General features: G+C 61.3%; 1 protein-coding gene across 2 annotated transcripts in view; it reads left to right on the forward strand.

The window, feature by feature from the left end:
* The window catches only part of LOC119853911 (cGMP-dependent protein kinase 1-like), an 80,547-nt gene that overhangs the window by 49,448 nt on the left and 17,239 nt on the right, over positions 1–13,860 (forward strand). For both annotated transcript variants that reach the window (XR_006279618.1, XM_043509945.1), the window contains 10 exons: positions 544–607; positions 2,293–2,370; positions 3,079–3,167; positions 3,779–3,844; positions 4,364–4,417; positions 4,813–4,857; positions 9,377–9,506; positions 9,654–9,784; positions 10,634–10,723; positions 11,132–11,273. Coding sequence is in view for 1 of the 2 variants with exons in the window: in XM_043509945.1 (XP_043365880.1) it covers positions 544–607; positions 2,293–2,370; positions 3,079–3,167; positions 3,779–3,844; positions 4,364–4,417; positions 4,813–4,857; positions 9,377–9,506; positions 9,654–9,784; positions 10,634–10,723; positions 11,132–11,273 (889 nt within the window). In the remaining variant the exon portion in view is untranslated. The remainder of the gene's footprint in view (positions 1–543; positions 608–2,292; positions 2,371–3,078; positions 3,168–3,778; positions 3,845–4,363; positions 4,418–4,812; positions 4,858–9,376; positions 9,507–9,653; positions 9,785–10,633; positions 10,724–11,131; positions 11,274–13,860) is intronic.

A 13,860-nucleotide genomic window follows, 5' to 3' on the forward strand; every position in this document is an offset into this window, starting at 1 on the left:
GAACAGGACTCCTCAGCCGGGTCCATATTGGGGGCTGTGAGCCAGACAACCCCATTTGCACTTCACTCCTAACCCCCAGCCAGCCCCCAACTGACTCACCCTCCAGCCTCCCCTCCTCTGGGCTTTGTCCCATTTCCGGGTCAGGAGGGCACCTGATTCCTTTGTTCTCCAACCCTTCAGCTCTCACCTTGCAGGGGGGAAGGGCCCAGGCCACCAGTTGCCAGGAAACAGGGTGTCGGCCATTCTCTGTGTCCAGACCCCTGCCCACACCTGCCCTCTAGGGCTCTGCCATGATCATACACCCTTATCCCACCACCTAGATACGTAAGAACTGCATAGGGGAAACTGAGGCACACCCACACTATTCAGAGGAAACATTAAGAACAGTCCCGCTTCATCACACAGGACACTGGGTCCTCTGGCTGGGTCCCATTGGCAGCGGTTGCCAGTCCCCGGGTTGGGTGCCATTGGCAGTGGGTGCCAGTCCCCGGGCTGGCTGCCGGGTGGACCAGCGTGCTGACATGGCCCCGCTCTTCTCCCCAGGGCACCATCGCTGCAGGGCCTGGCGGATGCTCAGCTCTCCAAGCTGCTGGACTCCATGGAGGAGGTAGGAGCCGAGGGCTGCGCAGTCCCACGGGCCCCATGCGCTCCCTCGCCTCCAGGGATGGGGCTGCCCCATGGCACTGATAGCGGCTCCCCGCCCCAGGGGTGGCACATGGGGATGGCTGGTTCCAGCCCTGGCTGGGGGCTGGGCCAGGTGTCAGGAACTGGTACATGGGAGGCTGCACCGTTTTCACGCAGGGCCCTGGGGCTGGCAACATGCCTGGGCACGGGGGGGGCACAGGGCGAGGACCCTGTGCCCTGGCACAGGGCTGGGCCAATCCCTGGGTGCATCCCCCAGGGTCACCTGGGCACCTGCCCCACTTTGTGGTGCCGGGCCTGTGTGTCCCCCCCCGTGCAGGGCCGGACCCATCTGTGTGGGTCTCGACCTGTCTGTGTGTCCCTCCCATGGGCCCAGGCCCATCTATGTGTCCCTCCCATAGGGCTGGGGCCGTCCGTGTGTCTGTCCTGCGGGCCTGGGCCCATCCGGGTGTCCCTCCCATGGACCCAGCCCCGTCCGTGTGTCCCTTCTGGGGGGCCGGACTCGTCCATGTGGGAACTTGGCCTGTCTGTTTGTCTGTCCCGCGGGGCTTGGCCTGTCCGTGTGTCCCTCCACATAGGTAGGGTGCCAGGTGTCCCGTGTTCGTCTGGAAGGCCCGGTGCAAAAGGGACCTGGCGGCTCCGGTCGGCACTGCTGACCAGGCCGTTTAAAGTCTGGTTGGTGGTGCAGCGGGGCTAAGGCAGCTCCCTGCCGGCCCTGGCTCCACGCAGCTCCTGGAAGTGCCGGCATGTCCCCCCTCTGGCTCCTAGATGCAGGGGCGATCAGGGAAGCTCCGTGCACTGCCCCCGCCCTGAGCGCCAGCTCCGCTGCTCTCATTGGCCAGGAACTGCAGCCTGTGGGAGCTCCCGGGGCAGCGCCTGCGGGCAGAGTCAGTGGGCAGAGCCACCTGGCCTCCCTCCACCAAGGAGCTGGATATGCCAGGCCGCTTCCAGGACCTGTGCAGAGCCAGGGCAGGCAGGGAGCCTCTGAGCCCCACTGTGCCACCGACCAGACTTTAAACGGCCTGGTCAGCAGTAAGGTAAGCGCTGCCCGGCTGGAGCCCACACTGCAAACCCCCTGCCCCAGGTCGGAGCCCACTCCTGGAGCCCGCACCCCCTCTTACACCCCAACCCCAGCCCTGAGCCCCCTCCCAGACCCAAACTCCCTCCCGGAGCCTACACCCTGCACCCCCTCCAACACCCCCACATCCCAGCCCTGAGCCCCCTTCTATACCCCAAACCCCTCATCCCTGGCCCCACCCCAGAGCCTGCACCCCAGCCGGAGCTCTCACCCCCTCCCACACCCCAACTCTGAGCCCCCTCCTGCACCGAAACTCCCTCCTGGAGCCTGCACCCCCTCCCACAACCCAACCCCAGCTCTGAGCCCCCTCCTACATCCCCACCCCAGAGGCTGCACCCCCAGCCAGAGCTCGAGCCCCCTCCCACACCTCAACCCTGAGCCCCCTCCTGCACCGAAACTCCCTCCTGGAGCCCGCACTCCCTCCCACACCTCAGCTCTGAACCCCCTCCTACATCCCCACCCCAGAGGCTGCACCCCCAGCCGGAGCTCTCACCCCCCCACACCCAAACTCCCTAGGTCTGTCCATGTGTCCATCCTGTGATGATGGGTCTGTCCGTGTGTCCGTCTTGCAGTGCACATTCGCTCATGACGAGGTGATTGTTCGTGAAGGGGACGAGGGGAATAACTTCTACATCATCCTGAGAGGAGAGGTAGGTCCAGCCCGCCCTGGGGCACTACCCCCACCCCATCTGGGGCACTACACCACCCCTCCCCCCCGCCCTGCCCAGGGCAGTACCCCTCCCCTTTCATGCCTAGGGTATTACCTCTCCCGCCCTGCCCGAGGCACTACCCCTCCCCATCCCTGGCCTGTTGGGCAACAGCTCACACCCCCTCCCTCTGACCCCACCCCAGGCGTTTTTGGGAAGCAGAACATGGAGTGCAGCCCCCACCTGGCACTCAGGACGCCTGGGTTCGATTCCCCATTCAGCCGGGCGAATGGGCCCAGGGCCTTGTCTCCCAGCAGCCCCTCAATCCAGCCAGCCTGGGCAGATCGTGGCCACACCTTCTTCTGAGGGTGCCAGCAGCGGGCAGCCTGATGTGCACTGCACCAGGCCCCCTCCCCTGCCCCTCCAGCCCCCCCGAACTCGGTTCCTCTGCCAGCCCATGGACCCCCTGCCTGCTCCCCTCCCCAACGGCCCAGAGCCCACCCCCCGGCTCGGCAGCCACAGGGGAGCAGGCCCCCAGCTGGGGTGGGCGGGGGCAGTTCGGGGGCTGGGAGGTGACTCTGGGGAGCCTGGAGGACGGGGTGCTGCCCCTCCAGCCCCCATGAACTGGGCTCCTCTGCCAGCCCATGGGCCCCCTGCCTCCGCCCGTCCAGCCCTCCCAGGAGCGATGCCCCAGCCCCCATCTCCCTGCAGGTTTGGGTCAGCAGGCGTGTGAATGGGCGGGAGGAGCCGATCCGGATGCTGCGAGCTGGCGAGCACTTTGGGGAGCTGTCGCTGCTGCGGTAGGTGCCGCCCTGGAGCCCCTCGGCTCTGCCCAGCCGGGCCTGGCATGCGCACACCAGGGGCCCACCCAGGCGCTCACAGCCAGATGTGTAACACATGCACACCAGGGGTCTGGCACACACACACACACACACACACATACTGTGGGGGCCCACGTAGGCTCTTGCATCCGGTCGTGCAACAGGCAAACACTGCACTGCCCGGCACACATGGACACCAGGGGCCCGGCACACGCGCACGCCAGGGCCTGGCACACCTGCACACTGCATGACTTGGCACACGCGCACTACAGGGGCCTGGCACACATGGACACCAGGGGCCCGGCACACGCACACGCACACACAACGGGGCCCATGCGGGCGCTCGCAGCCTGATGTGCATACACCGCATGCACACACTCCCTGGCGCTCTCCCCACCCCTTTCACACACACCCCGGCACAGGCAGGCCCCCCAGTGTTTCCTCCCCACGCCCGCACGGACACTCCCAGCCCATGCCTGGGGCGCAGTCCCCTGGCTCCCCGTCCCAGGAGAGATGCTAAGTCTCCTGTCCCCACCTCGCACCCACACAGCCACCACTGACCTCCCTCACAACCTCTCTCCTCTCTGCAGCAACATCCGCCGGACGGCCACCTGCCGGGCGCACGGGGAGGTCGCCTGCATCACTGTCACCAAGAAGTGAGTCAGCCCAGGGGGTGGGAGCCCCACGCTAGGGGGCACTGTGGTGCAGAGGGGACTGACTTCAAGCCCTGCCCTGAGGTGGCGCCACGGACATGGCTTGGCCCCCCTTCCTCCACAGGCCTGCTAGCCAGAGTAACTGGAGCCGGAGTAGGGGAGCCAGGACTCCTGGGTTCTCTCCCAGCTCTGGGAGGGGAATGGGGACTGGTGGGTTAGAGCAGGGAGGGCTGGAAGTCAGGACTCCTGGGTTCAATTCCCAGCTGTGGGGGGGGGAGTGAGGTCTAGTGGTTAGAGTGGCAGGGGGCGGGGCTGGGAGCCAGGACTCCTGGGTTCTCTCCCCAACACTGCCACTGATTTGCTATGTGAGCTTGGCCAAGTCCCTTCATCTCTGCCCCTCCCTCCCCCGTGTCTGGGTCAGGGGCTGCACTGTGACTTGGCTCCCGTGGGCAGAGGCTGTTCCGGGGGACTGGGTCCCTCCACCAGCCCTGCCAACTCCTCCTGTCTCCTCCATCCCTGCAGAGACTTCCAGGAGATCTGCCCCTTCTGCCCCACGCCGAGGCAGCTCTCAGAGCCGTGAGTGTCTCCCTGAGGAGCGGGGGCCCCTGCTAACACTGCCCCTCCATGGGGCCAGGGCATCCCCGTGTGGCAAGGCGCAGCCAGGACCATGGGGGCGGGTGTCATGGAGGGCGGGTGCCATGGGCAGCAGGGTGGCAGGGGAGCAGGGGGCGGGTGCCACGCAGGAGCAGGGTGGCAGGGATGCCAGGGGGTGGGTGCCACACAGGAGCAGGGTGGCAGGGGACCAGGGGGTGGGTGCCACGCAGGAGCAGGGTGGCAGGGGGCCGGGGGGCGGGTGCCATGCAGGAGCAGGGTGGCAAGGGGCCAGGGGGGTGCCACACAGGAACAGGGTGGCCCTTGTCCTGGCCCAGGGGACTGACCCGCTGATTGTTTCGTTCTCCTCTCCCTGCCAGAGACGTGGCTATGCTGGAGGCTCCGTCCCTTCCTGAGCCCGGCCAGTGAGTCCCAGCCCCGGGGCCCTGCACAGACCCAACTGGCCCTTGAGGGATCCTTCCCGCTCCTCCAGGGTTTCCCTGGCACTGTCTCAGAGAGTCAGAAGTGTGGGGCTGGCAGCGACCTTGCGAGGGCACCACGTCCAGCACCTTGTGTTGAGGCAGGGCCGGATGAACCTGGACCAGCCCTGATAGGGGTTTGTCCAACATGTTCTTAAATCTCCAGTGCCGGGATCCACAGCCTCCCTTGGGAGCGGGTCCCAGAGCTTCACTCCCCAGCCGTTGGACTGTTCTTCCTAGGCACTAACCTCAATCTCCCTGCTGCAGATTTAGCCCATTGCTTCTCATCCTACCTGCCAGGGACCTGGAGAACAAGTGATCCCCACCCTCTGTAGAACAGACCTGAGCAGATCTGAAGACTGTTATCAGGTCCCCCCTCAGTCCCTTCTCTCAAGACTAAACAGGTCCAGGCTTTGTAACCGTTCCTCACAGATCAGCTTCTCTGAACCTCTTTGTGATGGTTTGGGCCCCTTAGGAAGCCCCCTGATGTGCTGAGATACCCCTGAGTCTACCTGTTCTGCCAGCCTGGGCCCCCTTAACCTGTCCTGCTGAGCTGGCTATTAAAGCCTCCCCTAACACACACAGGCAGGGCCACCCCAGCTGCAGATCAGCTCTGGGAAGACTCAGCTTCAGAGACTTGCTCCAGCGCTCTGGTGCTCGCTCTTTTTGAGGGTACAAACACAAAGGATTTATGAAATGCGCCCTTCCCTCAGTGTGGAGAGAGGTGTGCACACTTCTGCCCCCCCAATTACAAATTACAGAAACTGGGTTTAATAAACAAAAACAATGTTATTAACCCTAAAAGGCAGATGCTAAGTGGTAAAAGGGGTAACACACAGAACAAAGCAGATTACTGACCAAATGAAAACAAACACAAACAAAGCTAGTTTCACTAAAGAAATTGGGAACAAATAGTATTTCTCCCCCTAGATATTGTTGCAGGCAGGTTGCAAAGTTTCTGTGGTTCAGAGTTCCAGTGATATTCCTTTTCAGACTGGACCCGTCTCAGTTTGGACTCTCCCCACCTCCCCTTCAGCAGTCTGTCTTCTTGGGCAGACGGGCCATGGCGAGGAGGAGTCACCTTTGCCTTCCTCCCCACCCTTCAGTAGTGTCACGGAGTCCCCAGGTGATGCTCTGGGACTGCTCCCTACGAAGCCAGGCAGCACTCTGGGGGAGTCTCCTCTCTGGGAGCAGCCTGTCTGCAGGACCCACAGCTCCCCCGGCTCCCCCCTTCCTGGGTCTGACCTCGGAGCATTCAGCATCCTCTGCCCCTCCCTGCGCTTCCCACTGCGAGTCCGCCCAGGCGGGGTCCTGGGAAAGCCAGAGGGTCCTGCCCCCCAACTCCGCAGTCAGACGTGACTCTCAGCCAGCCAGTAACACAGAAGGTTTATTAGACGACAGGAACATGGTTTAACACAGAGCTTGTAGGTGCAGAGAACAGGACCCCTCAGCCGGGTCCATTTTGAGGGGCAGTGAGCCAGACAACCCCGTCTGCACTTCACTCCTAACCCCCAGCCAGCCCCAAACTGAAACTCTCTCCAGCCCGCCCCCCCAGCTTTGTCCCTTTCCCAGGCCAGGAGGGCACCTGATTCCTTTTTTCTCCAACCCCTTTAGCTCTCACCTTGCAGGGGGGAAGGGCCAGGCCATCAGTTACCAGGAGACAGGGTGTCGGCCATTCTCTGTGTCCAGACCCCTGCACACACCTGCCCTCTAGGGCTCTGCAACCATCATACACCCTTATCCCACCACCTAGGTACTTAAGAACTGCACAGGGGAAACTGAGGCACCCCCAAAATATTCAGAGGAAACATTAAGAACACTCCCGCTTCGTCACAAATAGCATTTACATAAGGCGGGAATCCTTTGTTTCCCAAACTTGACCCCCCCCCTTCTCTTCCCGTGGAAAGTTACCAGAAGTCCCAGGTAATGTTTAAAGAAAAGGAGTACTTGTGGCACCTTAGAGACTAACAAATTTATTAGAGCATAAGCTTTCGTGAGCTACAGCTCACTTCATCGGATGCATTTGGTGGAAATGCACCAACAAAGCACCATGCAAAGCTTATGCTCTAATAAATTTGTTAGTCTCTAAGGTGCCACAAGTCCTCCTTTTCTTTTTGCAAATACAGACTAACAGGGCTGCTACTCTGAAACCTGTCATTAGGTAATGTTTAGTGTCCGGTGACAAGACAACCTGCCTCTGTAGTATCACAAAAAGAAAAGGAGTACCCGTGGCACCTTAGAGACTAACAAATTTATTAGAGCATAAGCTTTCGTGAGCTACAGCTCACTTCATTGGATGCATTCAAGCTTATGCTCTAATAAATTTGTTAGTCTCTAAGGTGCCACGGGTACTCCTTTTCTTTTTGCGAATACAGACTAACACGGCTGCTACTCTGAAACCTGTAGTATCACAGCGTCCATGAGTCAGTGGCAGTATGGAGCGTCCCCAGGAAGGCCAAGCCTTTCACAGTCCATTGGCCTCGCTGATGGGCCATCCGCCCTGTCTGGCTTTTCCATTGTTGTACCTGAGGTGTTAGCAGTGGGCATCACCCGAAGTAGCATAGCTGAAATAGAGATACATAGTCACTATTCCTAACTTCAGATATAGAAATGATGCAGATTGGATAATCCTCCCAGTCCTGATCCCCCCTGCCCTGACCCCCCACCCACCCTGATGCTCCCGTGCCCCCATCCCCACCTCTGCCCAGCCCTGATCCCCCACCCCTCCCGGCAGGCACTCAGGTGTGTCCTTTGTTTCTGTTCCAGCACAGTACAAGGTACAGGTGCCTTCTGAGAAATCCGCTGCCCCTGGCTGCAGCACCCGGGCTCTTCTCAGGGCCCTGCCCATAAAAGGTGGGGCTGACCCAGCACTGGCCCAGCTGTGGCCAGGTGTGGAAGGGGATCAGGCTGGCCTGGCAGCGCTGGGGCAGGTTGGGGCAGTAGCTGCCCCCTGGGAGCAGGAATGGGGAAGCAAGCCAGCCGGAACCCCCCAGGAGGCTCCCCCAGGTGAGGGGGAGTAATGGGGGGGCTGGGGTGAGAAACTATGGCTGCCGCAGGGCAGTTGGGGGTGCTGCCAATGGGGGACTGGGGAAGACCCTGCACCCCAGGACAGCTGCGCAGGGAGGGGTTTGGAGCTAGAGGAAAGGCTAGCTGGGGTGGAGGGTCCCACATGGTCCAGGGGGGCAGGGGACTGGAAAGGGGGCTGTCTGGCTTTGGGATCTTGCCCCGAGAGCTTCCATGTGTAAGTCAGACCCAGTGGCTTATGGACCCTGCCTGGTTCTAAGACACCCCCAATGTCTGCTTGGGGGACCCTTACCTGCCCCAGCCCCTCATGGCTGTCCTGCCTTGCCCCTGCATCCCCATCCTGCTGCCCCCCCATGTTCTCCCTTCCCACACTCCCGGCCCCCACCTTGTCCTCCCCCCCCCGGCTACTGCTCAGACCCCTGCAAAATGAGGGCCCCATTGTGCCCAAGATACATCTGGAGCACTGTGTCCAGTTTTAAGCCCCACACTACAAGAAGGATGTGGGAAAATTGGAAAGAGTCCAGCGGAGGGCAACAAAAGTGATGAGGGGACTGGAACACATGACTTATGAGGAGAGGCTGAGGGAGCTGGGATTGTTTAGTCTGCAGAAGAGAAGAATGAGGGGGGATTTGATAGCTGCTTTCAACTACCTGAAAGGGGGTTTCAAAGAGGATGGATCCAGACAGTTCTCAGTGGTAGCAGATGACAGAACGAGGAGCAGTGGTCTCAAGTTGCAGTGGGGGAGGTCTAGGTTGGATATTAGGAAAAAGTTTTTCTCTAGGAGGGTGGTGAAGCACTGGGATGGGTTCCCTAGGGAGATGGTGGAATCTCCTTCCTTTGAGGTTTTTAAGGTCAGGCTTGACAAAGCCCTGGCTGGGATGATTTCGTTGGGTTTGGTCCTGTTTTGAGCAGGGGGTGGGACTAGAACCTCCTGAGGTCCCTTCCAACCCTGATCTTCTGTGACTCTCTGACGCTATGAAGGGTGGGCCTGTGGCCTCAGCCCCCCTGAGAACAATGGGGGGCACTTTTCAGAGGGCAGGAAGCCAAGAACCCCAGATTCCCTTGAGCCGTTTCCCCTTGATGGGAGGGAAGGAGTCTGTGACTCAGGGCCACAGCTGAGTGTGTGGGGCGGGTTGGGGTCCCAGCCGTAGGGGGCAGGCGCTCAAGCTCCCAGAGATCCCCTCAGCTGCCGTTCCCAACGGCTGGGCAGGCAGCAGCTGGCGGCCTGGCTGGGCCTGGTGCTGGGCAAGTTGTACGTTGGGCTCATTGGGCTCATCGGGGCAGCTGAGGGCTGGTTCTGGTTCTCATTGGGCCCTAGTGCCCTTTTCTCGGGGGGTCTCTCCCTAGGCCCTAGAGTGGGTGGGCCAGGGTGGGGCGGGGTCATGGTGGGGCAGGCGCTGTCCATGTGTCTGACCTCTCACCGTGGCTCGCTCCCCCACAGCGCCCCGGGCCCCGAGACAGCCCTGGCCCCACTGCGGCTCCAGGACCTGGCAGCTGTACGCTACGAGGACGGGCAGCACCACGGCCTCCCTGTGATCTTGGGCACCGGCGGCTTTGGCAGAGTTGAGCTGGTGAGACCAAACAGCCCCTCCCGCCAAGCGCCAGTCCTGGGGGGCAGAGCTGCGGGGGGGGCAGAGCCCTCACCCTACCAGCCTGCCTTGCCCAGCCTGGAGGCGAGACCCCTGTGCCTAGCCCCCTCATGCCCTGCTTGCCCCCAGGTGCGCGGGCAGGGTCAGCTCTTTGCCCTCAAGCGGATCCGCAAGGACCACGTGGTGCGGAAGCGGCAGCAGGAACATGTGCACACGGAGAAGCGGGTGCTGGAGCAGAGCCGCTGCCCCTTCATCGTGGGGTAGGTGCCACCTGGAGTCGTGGGCTGGGGGCAAAGCACAGGGGGCATCGAGTGCAGTGATGCTCCCGGGGGGAGGGGCACTGGTGGGGTTGCTAGGGGTGGGGGCTGCCCCTGGGAATGGGGGGAACTGGGGGGGGTTGCTCTTGGGGGCACTGTGCGGTTGCTTAGGGGGGCTGTCCCCAGGAGTGGGGGGCACTGGGAAGGTTGCTGGGGAGGCACTGGTGGGGTTGCTCAGGGGGACTGTCCCCAGGAGTGGGGGGCACTGGGAAGGTTGCTGGGGAGGCACTGGTGGGGTTGCTCAGGAGGGCTGTCCCCAGGAGTGGGGGGCACTGGGAAGGTTGCTGGGGAGGCACTGGTGGGGTTGCTCAGGGGGGCTGTCCCCAGGAGTGGGGGGCACTGGGAAGGTTGCTGGGGAGGCACTGGTGGGGTTGCTCAGGGGGGCTGTCCCCAGGAGTGGGGGGCACTGGGAAGGTTGCTGGGGAGGCACTGGTGGGGTTGCTCAGGGGGGCTGTCCCCAGGAGTGGGGGGCACTGGGAAGGTTGCTGGGGAGGTACTGGTGGGGTTGCTCAGGGGGGCTGTCCCCAGGAGTGGGGGGCACTGGGAAGGTTGCTGGGGAGGTACTGGTGGGGTTGCTCAGGGGGGCTGTCCCCAGGAGTGGGGGGCACTGGGAAGGTTGCTGGGGAGGCACTGGTGGGGTTGCTCAGGGGGGCTGTCCCCAGGAGTGGGGGGCACTGGGAAGGTTGCTGGGGGGGCACTGGGAAGGTTGCTGGGGGGGGTCACTGGCAGGGACGCTGTGGCAGGGAGGGGGTCGAAGGCTCCAGTTTAACCCCTTCTCACCCTCTCCACTAGGCTCTTTGGCACCTTCAAGGACAGCCAGTACGTCTACATGCTGCTGGAGTTCTGCCAGGGGGGCGAGCTGTGGACCAAGCTGCGCGAGGCGTACGGAGTGGGGGGCTGGCGGGGGGCCAGGGGGGCTGTGCGGCAGGCTGGCAGATGGAGCAGGCAGGACTGGCGGCAGCACGGGTGTGGCTGTGGCAGACGTGGGCAGGTGCATGGTGGGCGGGGAGCAGGTTGGCAGGTGGTGCGGGCGGGGCTGTGGCAGGGCGGCTGGGGGTGAGCGGGGCTGGGGCGGGGTTGCTGGTGGCGGGCGGGGCCATGGCGGGGTTGCTGGAGGGTAAGGGGCGGTGCTGACAGGCAGTGCGGGCAGGGTTGCTGTGTGGTGGGCCGGCAGCTGGCGCGGGCGGCTGGGGGATAGGAAGGGCTCAGGCTGGGGACTGTGCCTGCGGGGGCCGTGCCGGCCGAGGGCACAGGGTGGGCGTGTGGGCACTGAGCCGTCATGCCCCCCAGGCGCTGCTTCGAGGAGGAGGTGGCCGTGTTCTGCACGGCCTGCGTGGTGGAGGCACTCGACTACCTTCACGGCAACGGGATTATCTACCGGGACCTCAAGCCCGAGAACCTGATGCTGGACAAGCAGGGTTACATCAAACTGGTACCTGGGGGCAGCCACTGGGGCACTAGCAGGGGAGATGCCCGGATTGGCCTGCTATTCCTGGCATGGGGCTGAGGCCTGGGGCCCGGCCCCTCCCGGAGACTCTGGTGAGGTGAAGGGCAGGAGCCAGAGCTCAGGGAGGACCCGTTCCCAGCCGGGTGGGTGACAGGGAGGGCTGGATGCTGCCAAAGCAGAGGTAGGGCTCTTGGGCCGGTCACGCCGCCCTGCCCCCTGGGCCCGCACTGTGCCCTCCTGCCGGGGGGAGAGTGGGAGCTGGATGGCACCGTACCAGTGCCGTGGAGTGTCGGCTCCCTGCGCGGTGGCCAGAGCAGCGAACAGGCGCCAGACTGCGCACGGATCGGGTGTAACGGTGCTGCCCGTGGGAGCCAGCTGAGGTCACTCAATCAGGGTGAACTGCAAACAGAACAGGGCGGACGAACCCCAAACACTGGTGGATATTCCACTCCTTAGATTTACCCAGCCAGCCCAAACCAGCTTCTATAGCACCTCCCTGGGTACTCAGACATCCAAATAACGCAGTGCCCTTAAAGTGCCCAGCCGCAGGCCTCCATCTAGACACACGTCAAACATAGGATGCTAAATTCTGAAAATCTTATTTCATCATAGAAAAGAAAAGGTTCCCCTGACCCCAAAGGACCAAGCCCCAGATCCAGGTCAAATGATAACTCAGATCTTACCCCAAATACACGTTTAGAGTCAATTCTTATTAACTAAACTAAAATGTATTAAAAAAGAAAAGAGGGAGAGTTGGTTGAAAGATCAATATACGGACAGACTTGAGTTCAATTCTTGACGTTCAGATACAGAGCAGAGCTGAGCTTGCAGTTGCCAAAAGTCCTTCTAGAAATAGTCCCTGGGTTACAGTCCAATGTCCATGTTCAGGGTGACTCCAGTCCGTGACTGGGGATCTCAATCCTTACGGCTCACGGTTTCCCTCTCTTGAAACCCAAAGCAGATCTGAGATGAAGAAGGATCGTGTCCCAGGGTATTTATACATTTCCAGCAGCCTCTTGGCCTGAGAAAACAATCGGCTTAACTTTCCTTCTCCCAAACATCCTGGCAATTAGCACAGGGTAATTTATCCATTAACAGTTCAGATACCGGTTACCACAACCTTCAAGGAGACATGTAGACAATAATACTATTTCACTCAAGTGTCTTCCTAAATGTTAATAATCCTTTTTTGATCTTTGAACCAAAGCTATAGCCATAGACAAGCCTTGTTTGCTGACATCACAAGGCCTGAGCAAACAGCTCCCCTTCTCTCTCTACCAATGCCGCTGCATTTCACGGCTCTGTTCATTGACAGATTCTCCTAACCAGTCTTTACAGTCCGGCCCTGGCTCAGGTCAGTCTGGGAGTTCAGGTTTCAGAGTAGCAGCCGTGTTAGTCTGTATTCGCAAAAAGAAAAGCAGTACTTGTGGCACCTTAGAGACTAACAAATTTATTAGAGCATAAGCTTTCGTGAGCTACAGCTCACTTCATCAGATGCATTAACTCTTTCTGGCCCTGTCACCTTTCAATGAGCTATTATATTACACTCATAACGTCACATCAGGAACAACAGGAACAGTCCCCAAGCGTTGCCCAGCCCCGTGGGGCCCTCGTCAGGCTCTGGCTGGGCACCTGGAGCCAGGGCAATGAGCAGGACGGGACGTCTAGGCTGGGCAGGAGGGAGACAAGAGGCAGGAGAGAGGAACGGGACTGCAGTTGTTGAGCATGAGGAGATGTGATGGGGGGGCAATTTGGGGCTAATGCTATTTCCCCCGGTCACCCCAAGATCAGAGCCAGGGATGGCTGGTGAATTGGAAAGGTGCCAGATGGAGCTGTAGTCAAAGGAAGTGCCCTTGGCACATGGCACTAGCCTGTGGAACTCCCTGCCACATGACCATGGAGGCCTAAGAGGAGCAGGATTCAGGGAAGGGAAAGCCCTTCTGTCAGGGCTCCACAGGGCCTTGCTATGGCCCCAGTCTGGGAACAGTCTCTGAGGGGGCCCTTCAGTGGGCCACACCCCTACAGGTCCCACTGTTCCCCTGGGGTGAGCCACACGGCCTCACCTCCGCCTTACACTGGGCTCTGTGGCTGCAGTGTGGCTGCAGCCCCCCTACCCCACCCCAGGAGCTCCAGGCAATGAGTCCAGCTGGGACAGACCCTGGGGGAGACGTGTCCTCTCCTCAGAGATCAGTGCCCTTCGCCCAGTGTCTGCAGGGACACTTGCCCAGCGCTGTGAAACCAGGTGGGTTTATTGGTCACCTGGCACATGGCCCAGGCAGCCCCTTGGGTGGCCCAGAGAACTGACGGTTACAGCCCAGCCCAGCTGCAGTGACCCCCTTGGTTCACACTCTGGCTGACTGGCTCCCTTCCTCAGTCAGTTCCCGATGAGAGCCCCCAGCTTCCTGCAGAGCCCCCCTGTGTCTCCCTCCCACCTCCCAGGCTTTGCTCTCAAGTGGAGGCCCCTGCCCAGCTCCCTGGGGGGAGGGTGACAGGTTGGATCACAGAAACCCACTTGGGGCTGCCAACTGATGTGCCAAGACTACTTCTGCCCCTGCTTTCCCTGCCAGCTTGG

Source organism: Dermochelys coriacea, chromosome 3 (genome assembly GCF_009764565.3).
Source record: "Dermochelys coriacea isolate rDerCor1 chromosome 3, rDerCor1.pri.v4, whole genome shotgun sequence".
NCBI classification, from domain to species: domain Eukaryota; kingdom Metazoa; phylum Chordata; order Testudines; family Dermochelyidae; genus Dermochelys; species Dermochelys coriacea.